This window comes from Cricetulus griseus, chromosome 3 (assembly GCF_003668045.3).
Source record: "Cricetulus griseus strain 17A/GY chromosome 3, alternate assembly CriGri-PICRH-1.0, whole genome shotgun sequence".
Lineage (NCBI taxonomy): Eukaryota > Metazoa > Chordata > Mammalia > Rodentia > Cricetidae > Cricetulus > Cricetulus griseus.
In genome coordinates this window covers 21,344,336-21,367,205 of record NC_048596.1, presented here as the reverse complement: position 1 = coordinate 21,367,205, position 22,870 = coordinate 21,344,336, and the positions used below count along the sequence as shown (strand labels likewise).

At 45.1% G+C, this 22,870-nt stretch overlaps 1 protein-coding gene across 1 annotated transcript in view; it reads right to left on the bottom strand.

Moving 5' to 3' along the window:
* Positions 1-4,559: 4,559 nt before the first annotated feature.
* Pdlim1 (PDZ and LIM domain 1) overlaps positions 4,560-22,870 on the bottom strand; it is a 44,777-nt gene continuing 26,466 nt past the window's right edge. The window contains exons 5-7 of the mRNA XM_027407402.2: positions 12,362-12,513; positions 5,371-5,488; positions 4,560-5,087 (exon numbers count right to left, since the gene is read on the bottom strand). Coding sequence (XP_027263203.1) covers positions 4,901-5,087; positions 5,371-5,488; positions 12,362-12,513 — 457 coding nt within the window. The 3' untranslated portion in view covers positions 4,560-4,900. The remainder of the gene's footprint in view (positions 5,088-5,370; positions 5,489-12,361; positions 12,514-22,870) is intronic.

Below are 22,870 nucleotides of genomic sequence, written 5' to 3'. Positions count from 1 at the left end.
TGTCTGCAGGAACACAACACCTGGTACAGAAGCCACAACTGCTGGAACTTCTTGATGGAGTTCTCAGGAGTTCACTGTCATTTTCCAGGACCTGTCTTGTTTTCATGTGGATCAGACTAATGAATTAAATGAAGATGTTGACTAGGAGTAGAGATTAGTGATAGAGCACTTGCCTAACAAGCACAAAGCCCTGGGTTAGACCCAAACACTGCAGAATAAATAAACACATAACTGAAGACTATTACCTCCAGAACCTCGAATTTTCTAAGAATGCCAATAATTATGCCATTCCAGTCCCACTCTGTTCCCTGAGAAGCAAGGCTTTATTTATTTATGTATTTGTTTGGGCACTGTGATCCTTAAGGATTTTGGAGAACATTTCTTTATTTGAAAGGGACTGAGTATTTGGGAGGCATTTTATTACTCAAGGGAAATGAAACGTTTCAAACTTCCTTACTAACAATCATAATACTTGTCTCCTTGGTCAAGCAACTAAGTATATCCTGTGTCAGTCACCAAGTATGCTAATGCCAACTATATTCAGAGGTCAGAAAAATAACCACTGGCCCCTCTGTTCCCTCACTTAACGAGGAGGCCATCTTGATGTTTTGAGTCCATGAGTATCATCAGCTCTCAACCTGTATCCAACCAACTGTCTTCACAAATACTTTCTGCCTCCCCCGCCTCAACTATACTGTTATCTGAGAAAATGACTTAGGATCCTGTGCTTGCTAGTTCCATTCAAGTCAACTTCACACAAACTAGAATTATATGAGAAGAGGAAACCACAATTAAGACTGTGCCTCCCTAATATTGGCCTGATGGCAAGTCTTTATTGGATTTTCCTAATTAGTTATTGACTGATGCAGGAGAACTCAGCCCATGTGGGTGGAGTCAACCCTGACTACCAGTCCTGGTAACAATAAGAAAGCAGGTTGAGCAAGCCACAGCAAGCAAGTCTGTAAGCAGCACCCCTCCATGACTTCTCCATCAGCTCCTGCTTCCAGGTGCATGCCTTGTTGAAATTCTGCCCTGACTGCCTTCCATGATGTACTGTGATGTTAAGTGAAATAAACTTTTTCTTCCCCAAGCTGCTTTTCTGGCCATGGTGTTTTATCACAGCAAGAGAAACCCTAGTTAAAACTGATCTCTTTAGAGAAAGGCAGGGGAATTCCATATAAACAATTCCCTTGGGCCTGAAGAGATGGTTCAGCAGTTAAAAGCACTTTCTGTTCTTACAGAGGACCTGGGCTCAGTATCCAGAATCCACGTGAAAGCTTGCAAGGATCTGCAACTCCAATTCCAGGAGATCTGATGCCCTCTTGTAACCTCTGCAGTCACATGTACTTTGGTGTGCATACATGCAGGAGACACACTCACACACATGTGATAAAGGAAGCAAAACAAAACCACTTACCCTGATATTGCAGCACAATATCTGGTGCTTAAAACATTCCAGGCATCAACATCCCTGATGACATTAGAGAGCCCGCTTCTGTATTATTTGCAGCTTAGACAATCAGCCCAAGCTGCAGGGGAAGGTCAGCTCTGAACTGTTTACCCATCCACGTTCTGAATTGGCAAAGGAACAAGGTAGATGCTATATCAATCATCAAAAGTGCTTATGCCAATTATATTCAGTGGTCAGGAAATTAAGAAAAAAAAAAAAAACCACTTGCACTGATATTACACCCGAGTGTGTCACTTTGGGACTTGGCATATCCTTAAGTTCCTCCCAGGGAACAATCATTGGGGAGTTTCTCTTACCTAACACTTCCATTTCAGCACACCTGAGCTACCAAAAATGGAATCCCTGCTTCTCCTTCTGCACAATAAATATGGCTTTCTGTCTGTCTTATATAGTCTGGGCTTCCTTTGGTCATCCTAAGAGCCATGCTAATTCCATGTCTGTACTGTCTCCTGGGAGCCCAGCATTTTTGTTTTGTTCTCTTTAATTCAACAACTTCAGATTCAGATCGATGTTTCCCTGGTTACCAGTGTATGATGTTTGATCCTATAATGAGTTATGGTATAGCTGTTTCTCTGGCCAAGTCTAATGTGTCCCTGGCTGTGTTATTGTATTAATTTTTCCTTATATATTGTCCAAGTAGTCAGGAGGGAGAGAAAACACAAGGGGACATGTGCTACCTTCAAGTGAGAGGTCTCAAGGTTGTCAAGAGACAACAATAGCCCTAAAAGGAGTGGGGTCCTTAGACAGATCCGAATTACTCAGGGAAACAGGAATTTTAAATTTTATTGTACTCAACCAACATGATGCCACACCGAGCCTTGGCTTAGGCATGGTAGAACTGTTAAAGTTGAAAGTTTAATGACCCCCCCTTCTAATTATTAACTCAGGTGGCATGTTTTCATGTTTGTAAATTAACCAAATTCAGTGTTTCTTATGTTGACTTCCCAGAACCACAATATTTAAAGTTCCTTGCCTTTTACAAATTTTAAAACAGATCACATTTAAAGTTTGAAACATCTGTGGTAAAAAAATCTATTTAAATACTATTAGAGTAAGCATTGAATTAGCCGATTTGGGGTATTATTGTTATAAATCCTTGACCTAAAACCTGACTCTGCCTTTTTTTAATCTTCTATCATTATGGCTCTCTGATTTTCTTCTTGACTTTTATTAATTGATGATTGACCTTGACCAGGATTTTCTCTAAAGCTACTGGAAGTTAAAGCCCTGTTTGCATGATTAGCTTCTGAGGAAAAGCACCCATCAGACATGCCCATGGGCAATGGAGGAGACCTCTGAGTTGAATCAGGACATCCCAAGACCAAGTTCTCAGCACAAAGGAGATTTATTTGCCCCAGAGGGAGAGAGGATAGGGAATAAGAGACAAAGACAGGAGACAGATGAAGAGAGATAAGAGGAAGGGAAGAGGGGACAGTGGAGAAGGAAGGGGTATTTGTCCTGGGATGGGAACAAAGGACTGCCTCTGGATAGAGAGGAGACAGACATGGCCCATAGGCAAATGATGGCTTATAAATGTAAAAAGGGAAACCCTGTGTTAGGATGAGGTGTTCAATTTTAATTGGGCATGTTAATTAGGTGAACCAAGGGGGGGGTTGATTGATGGACTTCAATTCTTTGATAGCTGCACCTTGGTAGTCATCGTAGGGAGGAGGAATTGGCCAAATAAGGAAATGGACCTCAGGGGCTAGCTTCAGGAATGTAACCGGACAGTTTTTAGACAGGCAAAGAGAATGGGTAAGGAGCACAAGGCCTATCGGAACCATGTTTGTGGGCTAGAGTCCCTTCAGGCAATAGATAACTATGAATATGGCCTAAGAAAAATTGGAAACTCACCTAAAGCAAGGTGAGGTGCTTGTTTGTGCATGATTGCTGTATTGTGCCTGCATTATTCTCGAACCTGAACCCTTCAGAAGCAGCACAGCATCACAATATCAAAGGGCTGGATACACAAGCATGCAGCCAAACTAGGTAAATGGCAAACATCTAATCAGCACCCTTCAGAGAAAAGCTGAAGAACATATTAACCACCTATTACCCATCTCTGAGCTCTCTGCTGCTAATGGTCTCAATCCTGATTTATCTTACCTTTATGTCCTGGAAATACTGAGGCTTACTTTAATACCAACTGGTGAAGCTAGCCACCTATTATTTGGGCAGTGTGGTGGTTTGAATGAGACTGGCGCCCATAGGCTCATATGTTTGACTACTTGATCCCCAGTTGACAGTACTGTTGTTTGGGGAAGGATTAGGAGATGTGGTCTTGGTGGGGGAAGTGTGTCACTGGAGTCAGGCTTTGAGGTTTCAAAAGACTCACACCATCCCTGCTGTGTCTGTCTGTCTTCCTCATGCATGTGGACTAAGATGGAACTCTGGCTTGTTCCTTTGGTCTGCCATCATGGACTCGAAACCCCTGAAACTGAAGGCTAAATTAAACAATTTCTTCTATAAGTTGCCTTAGACATGGAGTTTATCACAGCAGGAGAAAGGCTACCAAGACAGGAAGTTTTATTCCCTCAAACTCCAGGACAACTTCACTAAAACGGACTCAAACATCATATGTTAGCGGGGTTGTTTGAATGAGAATGGCCCATAGGCATGGAACACTTGGTCTCCATTTGTGGTGCTGACTGGGGAAATTTAAGGGGAGAGTTAAAGTATGTCACTTGAGGTGGACTTCGAGAGTTTAATGACTCCACACCATTTCTAGTTCACTCTCTGCTTGTAGTTAAGGACCTGAGCTCGCCCTTTTCTGTTCCAGCTGCCTTAGAACTTGCTGCCATGCCTCCCTGGCACTACCATGCGCCCAAATAAAACTGTCCTTCTAAAGTTGCCTCCATAGTGTTTTACCGCAGCAAGAGAAAAGTAACTAAGATAATTAGCATCCATCAATAACACTTAGAGCAGGCCTCAAAGATGTAAAGGAACACGGCATGTTCATAGCAATCTTCTCATGTCCAGGAAAAAGGCCCGAGACTCTCACACGAAGAAACCAAAACCAAGAGGGAGACTCTGGATTTCATGAGGCCGCACACAGAACACAGGCAGGGTCAACTAAGAGGCCACACACTGCTTTAGAGTCTAAATTTATTAAGTAAAACAAAAATCAACGTGAGAGATACTACATTTGGCTTCGTTCCATTGTGACCAACGTCCATTTGCAGCAGAGAAGACCCAAGTGAAGAAGGTGTATGGTGGTGCGGGAGAGGGGACAAGGGACAAAACCATTTCCAGTAGTGTAAAAGCAGGCATCACACTGCTAGTGGGAGTCAGCACAGGCGAAACACAGTGTTCACCGAGCAGGACTAACACTAGGTAAGCACAGAACTGTCAGGGAGGAGAGGCCAGAACATTCAGAGAACCAGGTACAGCAGGCTGGATGGTGGGTGCAGGCAGGGCCGGTCCCCTCAATCACTTGGGGAACACAGTGACCACATCATAGCCCTCAGGTGGTGTGACCCGCTCCCGGGCATGCTTTTCACAGTAAATCTGATCCTCTACGAAGAAATGGCCCTTCTGTTTCAAGTTGGTGCCACAGTCGGTACACACATAGCATTCAGGGTGGCGGTGATGGTCCCTCAGCTTCACAAACACTCCCCTGCAGGAGGGAGGGAAAATGGGGCTGCGTTAGTGACACCTGACACCTGAGCCCTGTATTGTCCTTCCAGAGCGGAGGCCTGGCACTTCTTCAGAGGCCCCATAACATGCCTCTGGCCGTGAATAGGAAGGGCTAGCATTCCAGAAGCCTCTCCCATGTCGACACAACAGTTCTGCATGTTGTGGTCAATCTGTAAACTTAGCCCCAAGCTATGCAACACCCAGGAATTTCCACACTTCCGTGGTCTGCCCAGCCTTTAGCACCAGGAGAAGTCCATACTCACACAATGCCAGTACCACATCTGTCACACATGGGCAGCTTCTGAGCATTTCCAACTGAAGCAGCCACTTTGGTGACGGGAGCTTTAACACTTCTGAATCCTGAGGGCTTGTTGGGATCCCCTAGAGGGAGGAAAATACCCATATTAGACAGGAAGTGAAAACTCAGTATCTCTGAGTTATCTCAGAACCACCTGTAAATCTCTATGTTCAAGCAAAGCCAGAGTCCCTGGGATCAGACTCCATGTTACTGGGCCAGTGGCTTAACCTTTTGTGGTTTCTCAGCTTTTTTTTTTTTTTTTTTTTTGGTTTTTTGAGACAGGGTTTCTCTGTGTAGCTTTGGAGCCTATCCTGGCACTCGCTCTGGAGACCAGGCTGGCCTCGAACTCACAAAGATCCGCCTGCCTCTGCCTCCTGAGTGCTGGGATTTACCTGCCACCAACGTCCGGCATCTCCGCTTCCGTTTTTATAAAATAGATCACTCTCCCCTTCATTGTTATAAAGGAAATATTTTTAAACCCAATACAGAAAGCCCCCCTACAGTGCCTGGATCAGTTCTCACAACACAAATCACATAAAACTCAACTCACACAAGTGCCAACACTAACATCGGCCAAGAATGTCACCAGCTCCAAGGCTGGGAAATCCTGCCCTTGGCTAACAGACATGAGCAAATGTGAGTGTGAAATTTACATGTGTGGCTTGATCATGCCCCCATAGCATTTCTGTCCTGAGCCATGAGAACAGCAAGCCTCAGTTGGTGCCTCTACCTTGTCCAGGTACCTGGAACGAGAAGATTTGGGGTGCCACACCAAGCTGAGCCACCAATAACCAGTATCCCTATAGCATGTGTCACCTGATGCTAACACAATGGGAGAATGAGTGTAAGGCACTTTGCTGGCTGATGGAGAACAAGGAGAGCATTTTGTCTTTACTAAGAGTATTTTAAAGCATCCTGTACTTTCAACAGTCCTTCAGGTTACTGTTATTAATACTGTGTCCTCTCACATTGGGACGAGATATCTAACAACCCATGAGATGGAGCATAGTTTAGAGATCCTCGTAGATGAGCTCAGGAAAGGCTCAGCCAACCTCAGACCTACATGAAGACATCTCAAAAGGGCGGGGGCTGCTTCAGGCATCCTGCCTCAAGCACAGCAAACAGGCGCCCACACTTTCTGGCTGAAGGGACTTGGTTGCCTGTCCTGTCTGACAGAAAGAAAGAGCAGCATCTCTGCACACATGGACAGTGTGGAGCAGCAAACAGACCACGGAAGGGACCACCTCAGCAAGGGCTGGGGTCTCAAATATAAGCTTTCCTCTTCCCTGCTCACTGGGTCAGCAGAAAACCACCCGGAAACAAGAGAAAGTGCAGAATGGTAGAAGGAAACGAGGCAGAGAGAGGTGTGAAATCTTTTCTGGTAAGACGAGCCACATCCTTTTCTGGTGGAAAGAGACTAGAATTGGTGCACCGGAGGACCTGTGTGCTGAAGCAGTCCTCATTCTCAGCCCTACAGCGCCACCTGCTGGCTCCAGGTTGTTTTCTCTCTCTCAAAAATCCAGCCCTGGACATCGGAATCCTCTTTGCTTATTACTGGATTTCATACAACTACAAATATCCCCAAATGTCTCTTCTTCCAGGAAACCCTTCATCCAAGTTTCATTTGTTTATTTCTGAAGAGGAAGAAAAATCATCTAGATAAAGTACAGCTGTTTCTCTACTCATTTTGCTGCTTTGTGATCTTCCATGGTTCCACTACGCCTATAGAATAATGCCCAGGATCCTAACAATGGCAGTTCTCTAGAACCTGACTCCGAGTCATCTGAGGGTCCCGGAAGCCCTGAAAGCAGCCAGCATGGCTACATCCCCAGCTTGTTCATCTGAGGGAGCCTCCAGCCACCACTGTTTGCTTCAGGTATGTTGTCTCATTCCATACCTCCCCTCCTTCAAGATATCCTTCAACTGACAGATGAATGAGCAAACTGAGGTACATCAGACAATGGACTATGATTCTACTTTAAAAGAACAGGAAGGGGCCAACATGGTGGTTCAGAGGTTAAGCCTGAGAACAATCCCCAGAACCCACATGGTGGAAGGGGGAGAACCAACTTCCGGAAGTTGTCCATATGTCCACTGTGGCACACAGGCACACAAACACACTATGAAAATAAATAAATAAATAAATAAATGTAATGAAAATTTTAAGGAAAGTAATTATGATGGGTTCTGCAACATGTATAGATTGTATAAATGTTGCACTGAGGGAATGAGCCTGCACAAAAAGGGAAAACTATGATTTCCCCTCATACAAGGTATTTAGAATAGATAGTAGTGCTATCTATTCTGGCTAAGTGGCCAGAGGCTAGAGCAGAGAATGGGAAGGTGGGGTTTAATTGGATCAGTTACTATTCTACAAGATGAAGAGTTCTGAGGATGGATGGCAGTGACAGTAGTGTCTCACACATGTATGTGATAACTGAACTCTTAAAAGTGATTGCAGTGGGGAATTTTATGTTATATGTATTTCACAGTTAAAACCAATATGCATGCTTCTTCTTTTGCCTACAAATGTTATGATTTGTCCAGAGAAAGATGAAACACAAGAAAAGTGATGGATGAACCACACTAGGAAGAACAAGCTGCTCTGGTGCTCTGGTTTTCCAGGTTTATCACCAATACTGCTCAAATTGTTCGGGGACCTAGCCACACCGAGCATTTCCCAAAGTTTCACTTAGCGCTTCCAGCAGTCCTGTTGCACTGGGCTGCCCTCATGGGCTGCATGCAAATACTAGAGCTCAGAGGGACCAGCAACCTGCTCAAGGCCTCATGGCAGGTCACAGGTGGACCCTGGATGCCAGTGTTTCCACCCACAGACTTCTCTCTGAACCACGGGCCTCTTCCAATCATAGCAGCACACATCTGAGTGCCTTATTAACAGTGGCCAGTGATCCAGGCTTTGCCCATTCAACCTCAGGTGAAAACACACTTCTGGGCTCTCCCAGAGAGCCTGCTCCATGTGATGAATGTTTGCCTAGAATTTATCCTGCTTCCCTAAGTGAAAATTTAGCACAAGCACACATCAAGAGACATGCGAGCAATCATTAGCTGTGCCATCACCTTTTTTTTTTTTTTTTTTTTTTTTTTTAGCAAAATCCTGGTTTTGAGGCAAGAAAGCATCCAGTCTAAGAAATAAAAAATAAAATAAAATCATAAAGCCCAGATTATACAATTATGTACAGCCCGTTAACTAAACTCCAGTCAATAAAATGAACGTGGAATGGTAGTGTGTATAAAATAGTGGAATAGTAGTATCTATAATAAAATGTACATGGAATGGTTAGTGTGTATAACGTAACAGTGGTGAACTTCTGGGGAGGAGATAGATGGCTCATCTGATGGAGACTCTCCATTTAAACTTGGCCCCTTCTGCTGTGGGAGAATCCTTCTGTACGCTGTGAATATGTATTGCTCACATTGCATAGTAACAAAGCTGATTTGGCCTACAGCAAGGCAGAATAAGGCTAGATGAGAAATCCAAACTGAAAATATAGAGGAAGAAGGGCAGAATCAAAAGAGGGACGAGAGCCAGCCACCAGAGAAGCAAGATGCTAGAGGACAGGTAAAGCCATGAGCCATGTGACAAAAACATAGATTAATAGAAATGGGTTAAGTTGTGAGAGCTAGTTAGTAAGTAATAGGCCCGAGCTATATCCCAAACATTTTACAATTGATATTAAGCCTCTGAGTGATTATTTAGAATCAGCTGTGTAACGGGAGAGGACAGAGAAACAATGGTTTTCACCCTTCCTTCCTCCCTGGTACCTGGAAGTAAGAGTGATGGCCAGGGTTCCAGTAGCCAGTTAGGATAACCTCGAACATGAGAGCTATGGGTTTTGGTTACTGGGGCAGAAGATGAAAGGAGGGCTTGAAGCTATAAACATGGATTCACAATCCTGTGCTTAGATCCTCATCTATGAGCTCAGATGAGTTTTGTGGTAAAGTCTGTGTCCTATTTGGGGGCTCAGACGGGCTGACTTTGCCCACCTTAACTGAAGTGTTCACCTGCTTACTCAAGATAAAATCACCTGCCCCCTTCTCATGTGTTCTGACAGAGCTGTTATCCCTACAGGTTGGATCTCAAGCTGTTTGTCAAGCAGACCTAATAGTAGAGTTTAACCAAAGTCTAGCTCACTTACTGCTAATAAAACAACAATGTTCTGCACAAAAGCAGCACTTTGATTATATTTTTGTAGGGGTGTAAATTGTCCCTCTACAGAATCCACGCCACTGAGGAGGGGGCCCAGTGTATTCAGGTGTATTCAGGGAAGTTTCCTGTCCTAGGTATCTGTCCCTGAAGCACTATGGGTATGCACTGTGGGGAAATAAAGAGTATAGACAGCAGAATGTTAGCTAGGTGCCTGAGTCTTAGGGAAGGGGGGTATGGAAGAGTAGACATTATAGGGATCAAGTCAGTATGCAAAAGCAGCTCCCCGGGACAGGAGCAGGGGGTGCTGATGGAAGGTACCCAGGAGGTGACGAGTCTGAAGACTTGCTAGACAAAGCAGTTATGAGAAGACAAAAGCTTCCTGCCCGTTATCAGTCTCGCTACATGCCTCAGCTACTGAATGAAGATTACCTCACTTCTGTCTGATTGAACAGCACTTCAACATACATGGGACGCAACATCTCCAAGGAGAGCTGTCTTCTGAGACCAGCAGAATCATTGGAACTCACGCATGGACCAGTGAAGCCGACCTGGAGCCTGCTGATGAAGTACCAGCATCTAAAACAACTATGGAGTGCTGACTACAGACACAGCGATGGCTGTTTTGCACACTTTGTGATTTCTGAGCCTAGAGCATGGTTCAGAAACTAGCCTAGGGTTGAGGATGTGGCTACCCTGGGGCCTCCATGATGATAATGAAAGGCCATCTGCCCCAAAGCAAGAGCAAACCTGGGGGCCCCATGGGGAAGGAAGACACCCAGATTCATTTTCCTTCTGCGGTCTCCACATGCTCCTCCTCATCTGTCACCTTCGGAACAAGGTGTGGGAATGAAAACAGCCAAGGGACAGACCAACAGACTCTCACAAAGGCCACACTCACAACCTTAGCTCTCTAATATATGTGTGGCAAGAAACAGATGGCCAGGCACAAAGATGTTTAAATAAAGCCTACAAGTTCACAAGAGATTGCTATCTAGAATATACAATAAACTCAAAATATTAAACACCAGAAACAAAACCCGCCATCTTCTAGTCAATAAATGAGCCAAAGTACAGACGGTCAATAGGACAGTGCTCAGCATCCTTGCTCATCAGGTAAATGAAAATTAAACTGTGCCGAGATTGCATCCTACCCCTCTCAGAATGGCTGTCTGTATAAAAACAAGCAGCAACAAATGCTAGCAAGGATATGGTGTATGAAGTCACCCTTGTATACTGCTGTGGGAATGGAAACTGAGGCAGCCACTAGGTACATCAGTACAGCGGTTCCTCAAAAAATTAAAAATAGAACATATGATCCAGCTATACCACTGTGGAAATATACCCTAAGGAACCTAGGTCAGCATAGCAGACACCTCGTCATCCATGTAAACATGTAACAGTCTGCACAATCAATAACCAACTTATAGAGTCAACCTAAATGTCCATTAACAGATGGCTGGGTAAAGAAAATATGGTACATATGACTAACTAATGTATGTAAGGGTAGGAGAAGTTAATAAGGTCAAAGTATGTGACATACTTGAATGAAAATGCCATTATCAAACCATCATTTTGGACAACAAATCTGTAACAACATAAAATAGGGGCTGGAGATATGACCCAGTGCCTAAGAGCTCTAGCTACTCTTTTAGAGGACCAAGTTCAGTTCCCAGCACCCATATGGCAACTCAAAATGACTCCCTGTAACTCTAATTCCAGGAGCTCCAACGCCATTCTTGCCTCGGCAATCACCCACATACACACACAAACGCATAAAACATTTGAAAATACTGTACAACCAGGGCTAGAGAGATGGCTCAGTAGTTAAAAGCAATTGTTGTTCTTGCAGAGGACCTGGGTTCAGTTTCCGGCCCTAAACTGTGACTGACAACTGCTCTTAACCAGAGCTTTCTTCTAGCCTCTGCAGGCGCTTCATGTAGATAGTGAACAGACTATATGCAGGCAAAGCAACCATGCTTGTAAAATAATATTAAATAGGCCTTTTTTATTTTTATAATTGTGATTAGACCAATTTTAAATTAGAAACAAGCTTCTTTTGCATGTCAATCCCAGTTCCCTCTCCCACCCCTCCTCCCCTGCCCTTCCACCCCTATCCCAACCCCTTTCTGCTCCTCAGGGAGGCTGAGGCCTTCCATAGGGGATCCTCAAAGTCTGTCATATCATTTGGAGCAGGGCCTAGACCCTCCCTCGAGTGTCTAGGCTGGGAGAGTATCCCTCAACATGAAGAGGGCTCCCAAAATCCAGTCACATACTAGAGATAAATACTGATTCACTGCCAGAGGCCCCATAAACTGCCCAGACCTCCAAACTGACATCCTCATTCAGGGGGTCTGGAACAAGTAAAGACTGAGCCAGAAAATATTATCCAGAGGGGGGCGCTCTTGTCCCATCCCCTACTACCAACACTCCTATTCCACTCCTAACCCAGTAGTAACCCTTTACCCAAAGTGCTAGAAATAGAACCCAGAGCTCTATGCAGATTACATGGGTTCTACCGTCAGCAATCAACAACTGATCTGCATTTGAGTCCTCTCTCCCTCTCCCCTGCTCCTCTTTTCAATAAATGTTTTGCAATTAAAAAGAAAAAGTCAATGTCAAGGCAGAAGTGGTGGTGTGTGCTCATATAACCCAAGACTCTGGCGAGGATGGCAAACTCCAGGCTGCACAGGGAGACCCATCCTTCCACAACAAGCTGTGCTCTCTCCACCTAGTCTGGGCTGTGCTCACCTATGTCTAGCAGTGACACAGTCTCCATGGGGCCCCTTACCTTTCCCATCTGACTCCAGGATCTCCTGCAGAAGCAGGAAGGAGGTGGACTGTTTGGGGGGCTCGTTTAACTCCTGCTTCTCCTGAAGCATCTTGTAAACTTCAGATTCCTTGTCGATGATGAGGCTGCCTGAAGGATGTGGCTGATCCGAGCTAAGAAGAATGTTTGGAAATCCATTAGGGCAAGGGTCAAAAGTTAGGCTCAAAGCTTCACCAGGCACTCCCTTCCAAGCAAACACACACTGACTGAAAGAATGGATATCGATTCTCCCATGTCTTCCAGCCCTCTTGACAATGTTATAAGGGGTCCTGGTAGGCAAAACTGGCTACCACTTTCATACCGTAAGAGGCTATTTTCCCAAATAGTCTCTGTAATTCAATTACATTTTTGCTAACTCCCACGAATGGGGAATTCTTCCCTTCTTTTTAAATTACATAATCAACATTATGTCAAGAGAAAATTTTGAAGAGGAAAAATTTCAACCACAACCTGACCACTAAAGTTCAGCTGGGTCCCCTTGCGGTGGGGGGGGGGGGGCGCACATGCATTCCTTGAACCAGCAGAACCCTCATCTCTTCATTCCTCATGTCAAAATGCTAGTCATGCCTCCAGACGTCCTTCGTCATTCAGAATGCAGCTTCGGCCTCTGTGCCTCTAGCTGGAGGCAGCAGAAGGAAAAGTTCACATGCTTTGCTATGTAAAGGTTCAGACCCCCGGGACCAGGCAAGCCAGGCCTTGCCTCCCACTCCTTCCTCCTGTCACTCCGCAGGCCCCAGGACAAGCTAAGGCAGGCACTACTGTGAGGCTGTTTTTCACTGGGCCAAGACTTGTGCTGCCTGGCAGCAGGAGGATGGTGGAAGGAGGTAACCCTTCAGTTGGAGACTCTACTGAGCCCTCACATTTCCGGCTCCCCCAATGACCAAGCCACACTGTGGCCTATCAGCAAGACCCATCAGATGTGTAACCTGTCCCTCTGCTGCCATGCTCAGCCTTGGAACAGTTTCATTTTCAGCCAGAAGTCAGAGACATAGTTCCAACCCATGAATCAAGACAGTTTCACGATGTAGCTCCATGTAATCTCACCTGACTTAGAACCAAATTCTTACAGTTTTGAAAGTTCAACTCCTTTGGAATAAATGTTCCTTTACATAAAGGAGCGAGGCCCTGAAGACGTGGCCTTTCCTCAGCAGAGCTGTGACTGAAGCTGCCAGCCTCCTGCCAGGCATTGTTCTCACTGCTCCTGCCTATCCTGTTACCCTCGTGTATTTCCAGGGACCCTGTTTCACACAGGGTGCACCCCTCGGAGGCGATTTATTGACTTATGGTAGTTCTGCTTGTCCCTACCCCTTGCTGCCCTCTAACTCACTCTCCTACTGCATACTCCCCTCGCATTTGTTTCTGTATTTCTCACTTCCCCTGGGAGGTAAGCAAGCAGATTTCCTTGCTCTCTGTAAATGCCTCAGTCTAGCTCAGTGTATAGCCCAGGCTCGGAGCTGGGCATCAGGTAAGCACAGATGACACTTCCTCCTTGCTATGCTCTCCCTGATCCTGTGAGCTCACCCTGAAAGGAAACTATGTAGGCTTGTGGGGGACCCACCTCCTGAGCCCACAGGCACTCTTCCCTCTCACTTGTATAACTTGTAGAAGTGGCCTGAGGGACACTGTGCCCAAAAGGAGACAAGCACAAGGGCCAGGTGAATTACCAGTAACTGATGCACGCAATGCACGCAGATAGATTTACTCATACAAATACACAAGCTGCAGTTGCTGGGATATGAGCTCTCAGCCTCCACAGCCCTAAAGGACACAGGCAGGAGCAAAGGAATTACAGCAATTACATTCGTTCACTCATTTCCCACCCACCATTGTTCAACTGGTTCACATTCCATTTTCAAAAGAAAAAGTATGTTTTCCATGGGTAATTTCCTCTAAGTTACTACCCCTCCCTGCTCCCCTCTCCTTTTCTGCCTCTCCTTTTTCTCTCCTCTAAGACAAGCTGTAGGGCAGCTAGGACAGCCTCCTGGAACACTTCCATACTCAGGCCCCAACTGAAAGACTCAAGCACAGGGATAAAGCCGCAGGTGTTTCCCTTGGACTTCAACCATACTCTGACAACAAAGAAACAAGGCCCATTCGGGTGACATAAGCTCTGCTGCTGCTGGGCAAGGTTGATACTGGCTGCTCCTGCCACCTTTGGCTTGCAATGACTAGGTAGAAGCAGCCACCCTTTGCTGGCATCTAGCTACTCTTGTCTATCTCTCTCCCTCTCCTTGTAGGAAAGTGTGGAGTAGTTTAAGTAAAGTAAAGTGGTTTTAAGCAAGGGCAGCTCAAGTCCATCCATTTGTGTTTTAAGTTAGCTACTTATTTCTTTGAGTTTTGAGCTTGGAACCTGCCCTATAATAAGCATATTACATTATTCTTTATTAATCTTTTCCCTATTACTCTTAGAACTATTTTAAAATCAAGATCAGGTCATGGAATGTTCGGGGGAAGAATTTTTCTCTTATTTGTTGTATGTTATGTCTGGAAGCCACCAAGGGAACACTAAAAATAACAGAACTAAACCACAAGGTCATCATATATTCTTCCAGCAAACAACCTTGGGAATCATTCCAAGGAAGGAAGAAAGAGTGGGAGAGAGAGAGAGAGAGAGAGAGAGAGAGAGAGAGAGAGAGAGAGAGACAGACAGACAGACAGACAGACAAAGACACAGAAGGAGGGAGGGACAGACAAATTTATAATTTATTTCCAAATAATGATAACATCTTTATATGCTGGCATTTTATGAAGTATTTTCAATATCCATTACCCTAGCCAAAACAGTCAACCTAATTCAAAAAAAAAAAAAAAAACAGCACAAGACTCAGAAATTCTAAGTCTTGGACATTAGGCTATAAAATATTAAAGTAATATCTGAAAAAGTAATTAGGATAAAATCATGCATAAGAAATGGGGGAAAACATTCCTGTTTATATATAGAGAGAGATATTAAAAGTAAATAAATAAGGATTCTACAATGAGCCAGGCCTGCACTCTCGGCAGTCAGAGGCTGAAACAGGACACCCCGAGAGTTCACATATTTCAGAGAGAGACAGAGAGATCAGATTAACTCTACATAGCCTCTTCCCTGTAATAAAAAGAAGAAAGCATTTCCTGATTACTTAATGAAGTAAATACCACACTGATACAAAACCAGATGATAGTATTAAAAAAAGATAGTATCCCTCATAAAATGTAAATTTCATAGCAAATAAAATCCAACAATATATAAAAAGAATTACATCTCACAGCCAAGTAGCCTGTACTTACTTTACTATTCAAAAATGAGTCAAGGTGTTAATCTTTTGACCACATCAGCAGATTCACAAGAAAAAAAAATTTTTTGAGTACACAGGAGGCTGAGACAGAAGGATCAAAAGTGCAAGGCTCGCTTAGTCTCCTTAGTAAGCCAAGGACAGCTGCCTTGTGAGACCCTGTCTCAAAATAAAAGGTAGAAGAGGGCTAGGTGTGTAGCTCAGTGGGGGAGCACTTCCTCAGCACACAGGAAGAACACTTACTCAGCACACAGGGGGAGCACTCAGCACACAGGGGGAGTACTCAGCACACAGGAGGCCCTCGTTCAGCCCTTGGTACTACAGAACAGTAGATGAAAGAAGCTGAGTACACACCCCTCTATTCCTAGCACTTTGGAGTCTGAGGCAGGAGGATTGCCACCAGTTCAAAGGTCAGCCTGTCTTACATGGTGGGCTCCAATGCCAGCCTGGACTATAGTATGAGACCCTGCCCCCACCCCCAGCCCCTAGAAAAAAGGGAAAGAAATAATATATAACGTGCCAAGTCCATGAATTGGATTCTACCGTTCATACGAAGAGGCAACAAAAAGAAAAAGTTAAGAGCAATTTCAAAAAAGAATAAAATGGGAGGAACTGGTCTCCAGGATTTCAAACTCCTTTTACAGCTATGGTGATCAACAACCCCCCCCCATGTTTATCTCACACCCACACGATTAACTCAAATGCCTAAGACTAAACATAAAAAGGAAAAACCATGTTTAAAAAAAAAAAAAAAAAAAAAAAAAAAAAAAAAAAAAAAAACTTTAAGTAGGAATTTTTAGCCTCTAGGGATAGCAGACTTAAGATGCCAAAGAGTAACTGGTGAAGGACAAACTGATAAACGAGTCCTCCTTAAAAGTCAGATTTGCTTTGTTGGGGCACTTCCCTCTGTGTGTCTCTTGGTTCTGCTTTCCCTGTCTCTAGTTTAGTTTTTGTTTTGGAGACAAGATCTCACTGTGTAACCAATGCTGGCTGTGAAATCCTGATCCTCCTGCCTCGGCCTCTGGAGTGCTGGGATGCCAGGCACCCACCACCACCACGCCTGACCCTGATAAATGCTAGGAATGTTGTCTGTTCCCGTTTCTCAGGATGTCTCCTAACTTTCCCTGTGATTCTTACATTGCTTGTTCCAGTTGTGTTGTTCGATGGCCACATATTTGTCATTTTTCCGGTTTTCTTTGTGCTAAATTCTAGTTTTAATCCATTGTGCTTGGAAAAGATACTTGCTGTTATGTCGTTTTAAGTTCATTAAGATGTGTTTTAAGTCTCACAGTCTCTCTTAACACAAGAGCTTCCACATGTATCCTAGAAGTGATGTGGAGATTTTTTTAAGCTTTCTCATTAATTTATGATGAGTTTGCTGACAAGTCTCTAGTCTCATTATTTTGAGGGACACAATGGATTTCTGTTCCTTATCCACTCCATAGTGATACATGGCACCGGAATTAGCCTCGACTCTCAAACAATAGCACTGTACACACTAACTGGCCTCTCCTCCCTTCCACCTATTCTCCCCACTCACTTGGCAAACTTGAGTTTAGTCTGTTAAGAAGTAACTATAAATGGTACATTTAATGTCAGTGTCCACATGCTTACTGCTAGCATAAAGAAACAACACCTGCTTCTTCTATGTCCATCTTACAGCCTGTGTGGTTTTTTTCTGATATATTCTTGCTGGATGTAGCAATCCATTCTGATTCTTCCCTCGCCTTGTTACCCTAGCTACAATGCAGAAGAGCGACCAGACTGCACAGCCTCAGCTCCTTCTCCACCTTGGTGGGAAAGCCTTTTGCTTTCCTCATTAAGTGGTGTCTTTAAAAAGATGAAAGGAGCCTAAATAGCCATCAACAGATAGATGGATTCTTTTTTTTTAATGTGATAAACACTGGATTCAGTTTTGAAAAGGAAGAAAGTCCTCACACACGCCACAGGGGTGAAACTTTGGAGCAGTATGCTAAGAGGAGCATGAATGTGCCAGTCAACGAAGACAAATGCTGCATGACTCCACTTGCAGGAGGGGCCCACGACAGAAAGCACAGTAGTGGCTTCCAGGAGCTTGGGAGAGACAGAAGTTGTTCATTGGGTATAGAGTTTCAGCATTTCAAGCTGAACAAATTCAACAGATCTGTTGCATAACTTAGCACATGTGGTTACAATAGTAAATTTTATGTCATGTGGTTTTTGCCACACTTTAAAAAGGCGGGTGGGGAGAAAGAAAGAAACATCCTATTGATATATAAAGAAAACCTGAAGACTTTCCAAGAAATTGTGCTGAGCAAACCCCAGAAGGTTACATACTTTACGGTTCTGTTAATAAAACATTCTTGAACTAACAAAGCTGGAACAGTGAGAGATTGGTGGGCTGGAGGCTGTGCAGGGAGGGGCGTGGGCGTGCTGGATGTGGCTGGGGTGGGTGCAGCAACAGGATGGGAATCCTGGTGCAGACTCAAATGCTTTTGTTGAGACAGGTAGAGCTGGCTATCCTGGAACTAGCTATGTAGATCAGGCTGGCCTCCGACTTACACAGATCCACTGCCTCTGCCTCCCAAGTGCTGAGATTAAAGGGAGGTGCCACCATGCCCCACTGACTCAAATGTTCTTTACACTGTGTTCCTGTCCATCTTCTACTTGACAATTCAAGATGGCATCCCCAGTCCCGCACTGTGGGTCACATCTGTCATCCCAAACTCAGGAAGCTGAGAGGATGACTGTAGGTTCCAGGTCAGCCTGGGCTTCAGAATAAGATCTTGTCTCAAGAACAACACCTCAAGAGTCAGCATCAAGGGAAACTAGACAAGGAATAAGAGACCTCTTTGCACTATTTCCTACAGCTTCATACACATCTGCAGCTATCTCAGAAGAGCAGGCTTAATTCGTTTAAGAATCCCTTGTCTCAAACAGAAGTACTAACTTTAAGTGATGCAGAGTTCTTGGCTCGTCTTAAATTTGGGATAAGGAAAACAAACTGAGGGGTCAGAGGAATGGCTCATCAGTTTAGAGCACTGACTACTCTTCCAGAGGACCAGAGTTCAATTCCCAGCCCCCACATGACCACTAATAACTGTTCCAAGTGATCCAGCGCCCTCTTCAGGACTCCCAAGGCACTGTACACACAAGGTGCACAAACACATAGATAAAACATCCATAGAATAAAAATAAATCTCAAAAGAAATTTAAAAAGACAGTAAGATGAAAGATGGTCATGGTGCCGCATGCCTTTAATCCAGCACTCAAGAGACAAAGGAGAGGCAGGTCTCTATGAGTTCAAGGCCAGCATGGTCTACCTAGTAAGTTCCAGGTCATCCAAGGAATGAGACATCTGTCTTAAAACACACACACACACACACACACACACACACACACACACACACACACACACAAATACACGCACAGAGGAGTAAGCTGAAACAGAAAAATCCTTCATGTTTCATGATATCCTAGAAAATAAGAGCTTGGGTTTCACATGCCCCAGACTATTACTTGATAATTAATTAAAATAAAAAATAATTTTAAAAGGAATTCTGGGAAAGTTTCCATATTTGGTTCTGAAGGGGATGCCCGGTCTGAATGTGCCCTGAATTTTAGTCTCTTATGATAAGAAGCAAGGAATAGATGGACATCAGGAGAAAAGGGAAGAACATTCAGGCCCAGACACTGGGCGCAGGCATATCAGCTACAGACACAAGCAGCCTTCATGTAAGATCCTGCTCCCATCGAGGCAGAGCTAACATAATCCCCTGCTACTTTTTGAATTGACAGCAATGAACCCTTTATCTCCCCTGCACTGGCTTAGAAGTCTGCCTCCTGGGTGTCTGGAGACGAATACCCTGAACACAATTCGGAAGACCTAGTACAATGGGATTTTTATGCTGGTTACAGGAGCTCAGCCACTTATGCCATGAAGAAACCATCACCCCAGGAGGATGCTGGCCAATGGTACCCATAGCTGAACTTAAGCAATGACTCAGGGAAGAAAGAAGTTCACAGTAGGCCAAGGCAAATCTTCTCTGGAAGGTGCTCATATGTTTGCTGAGGCAGAATTCTCCCACAGCAGTGAAATCAGCAGTCACAAGCATTCACTCAGTACCTTCTGGCCCAAGGCACTGCCTTCCTTTGACAAGCTGGTAGGGAGGCAAGTGGTTAAGGGCCCACCTTAAAGCTAGGAGACAAGGTTTCAGAAGATTTACAGGGTTTGCCTAAGGTCACTCAGCTGGTGGAGCAGAGCCAGATTGTAAGACTCCAATCTACAAGCTGTAGAAAGTGACAGACATCACATAAATTATGAAATCAGTCTCTGCATTACCAAATGTTAACAGGTCCCCTCTACACACAATTGAAGAGCTGAGAGAAGAGGGGCTAGCAACATTCCTGTCACTGGGATGGCACACAGTAGGTACTCAAAAGAGAACTGCTGAGCTGAAGTTGCCTAGAGGCAAAGGGCTGCAGAGGGCCTCCCTCTGCCTGCCTCTTCTTCCTTCTCCCTCCTACTGCTATGTGCCAGAAGGTCTGCTGAGGAGACCCCCACCTGCCTTCCCAGGTAGCAATGTGGCAATGCAGCTGCTGAAATCCTGGCCTGCCTGGGATGCAGCTGTACCAAGACCTACAAGACAGACAGCCACACACACAGCAGAATGCTATGAAGAGCTTGGGACAAAAAAAAAAAAAAAAAGAACACCAGGGTGAGCCCCAGGGAACGGGTGATGACCTCAGATGCAAAGCATGTAGTGAACCAGTTCTGGACCTCAGCAAATTCAGACTAAACAGTGGGGGTGAGCCAGCTCTGGGCCCTGTGCTGAGCATGAAGGGTTACTGAGTGGCTGATGGGTTGGCAGGATCGTCTCTCTCTCTCCTTTCTGAGAACATTCTAGAAACAAACCAACAGGCAGAGGTCCCTGTACAAGAAACATGGTGGGCTCAGCAGCTCCTTGGCCTCTAGCTAGCATCAGGGATTCCCGCTCCTTCTCACGCTCATTCTCAAAGAGGTTAGGCTGAACTAGATAATAGGCCCCTTTTGCTCAAGGAGATTTGATAAAGACCCTCAGGAAGCTACAGCCAAAGAGACTGTGACAGGAGCAGTGGGGGGCAGGGGGCAATCAGGAAGCAAGAGGAAAGAAGAAAGAAGACATTAACAAAGGAAAAATATCTAATGCAGCCACACTAAAAATACTTTCCAGGCACATACTTCTCCCAGTACATAGCAGTTCTTTCAATTAAGGATGTGTCATTTCCTGGGTTATTAAATCCAGATCATGGAACATTCCACTCTGGGACAGTAAAGAAGGGTCACGTTCCCAGCCTCTCCAAGCACTTGAAACACAGGAATGGTGGCCCTTGGTATTCAAACCACTACTCACTGGGCTACATGCAAGCTTCCCTTCAGGGAGTGATGCTTTGGGGACCCCCTGTGTAGTTTTCTCATGTAACCCCAACATCCTATGAGCACCTTGAAGGGCATCAATGTGTCAAGTAGGTAAGGCTTCGAAGGAACCATGATTTGGGGAGGAAGCAGTGGTACTGGCCACTGCCATTATGCCAGTGATCATCAGCATCTTCTGAAACCAAAACCTCACTGGGCTCTAAGGAACATACTGGCTCTGTCCTATCCTGTCCTGAGTATCAGGAACAGAGACTCGCATGCAGAGGATGCCCAACAGCCTTAGTATCTTTCTGGTCTGCCTCCTCCTTCCCTCCTTTCCTCTCTTTCCCACCCCTCCTTCTGGTCCCCTGAAGACAATGGGGTTCCTGGAGCAGCTCTCCAAACAGTTAAGAAGCCTGGGACTGTAACCCCTCCTAACTTGTGTTTGAAACAGTTAGTTTACAACTAAAGAATCTGGACAGATTATAAAGGTGAAGAGAGAAAAAACCTGAATGCCAACATGGGCTTTTGGAGTTGAGAGATCAGACAACGTTGGAATGTACTATGCTTTCCAACAAAATTTGAACGTCACCAATATTTAAAAGTTGGCAATTTCAGGTTTAAAAAAAATTCCAACTTGGGTTTCAGTGAAAGTAAGCAGCAGAGGTGGGGATTCTAGGCCTGCCCCATGGGCAGGGCATGAGCATAGGGCGTCACAGTGCAATTCAGTTATATTTGATCTGGTAGCACCGCCCTTTGCTCCTCACCCTGCCGGCCCACCCTCAGGCGTATGAGTTGGCAACTCTTAATCTACTCCCCACCCTCCTAACTTGACACCTTCACAACCAGTTCCCTTGCCCTGGGCGGCTGAAGTGTCTAAATCTGCCCCCTAGAGCAGACAGTAGGCCCCTGTGCTGCTGGAAGACAGAGATAAAGAGAGGTTCAGCCAACAGATCTGTGACAAAGCAAGGTACCTGCCTGGTTCCACCCACAGTCCCATCTCTTCCCTTCCCAGGTCAGAACCCAATCCTATGGGTGAGCACTTACAGCCTCAAGGATTTCCCTCTATCATTTCTAGTCTGCTCTGGTGAGAAGGGAAGCACTGTTTCACCACTGCCCATTCTGGGGCTCCTCCCCCTGCTCAGATCGGGTGGGAAACGTGGACACAAACTAGACCATCTTGAGGAGTCATCCTCTCAAGGATTCTACAATGAGGACTCTGTCAGGACACAACAGCCCTGTGAAAGCCCACATCCAGCTGCTGAGGGTGAGTGACCACAGCATTCAGAGCAAGGCCGATTCCCAATCATTACAAGATCTATGTGTGTCAGACACAGAGCTGGGCAATATATATATATATATATATATATATATATATATATATATATATTTTTTTTTTTTTTTTTTTTCCTCTCCTGTGAGTGTGTGGCCAGTGTGTGTACACAGGCGCTCACGCAAGTGTGGAGGCTGCAGGGTGATGCCAGGAATCTTCCTCCACTGTTCCTCATCTTGTTCATCGAACCCAGAGCTCATTCGTGAGGCTAGTCTGGCCAGCCTGCTTGCTCCAGATCCCTGGTCTGCTCCTCTAAGTGCTGGCATGACAGACCGGCCACCAAGCCCACCTAGCATTTACACATGCTCTAGGAACAGAACCCTGATCCTCGGGCTTGAGCAGCCAGCACGACAACCTTTAAGCCACAGCTCCAGCAACGCATGTTCTTATTTTTACTACGACCCCACCAAGAGGGAGAGGGGGAGCCCTTTTCACTTGTGAACAAGTCGACTACAAAAGGTTCCCTCCCAGGATGAGTGAGTGGTTCA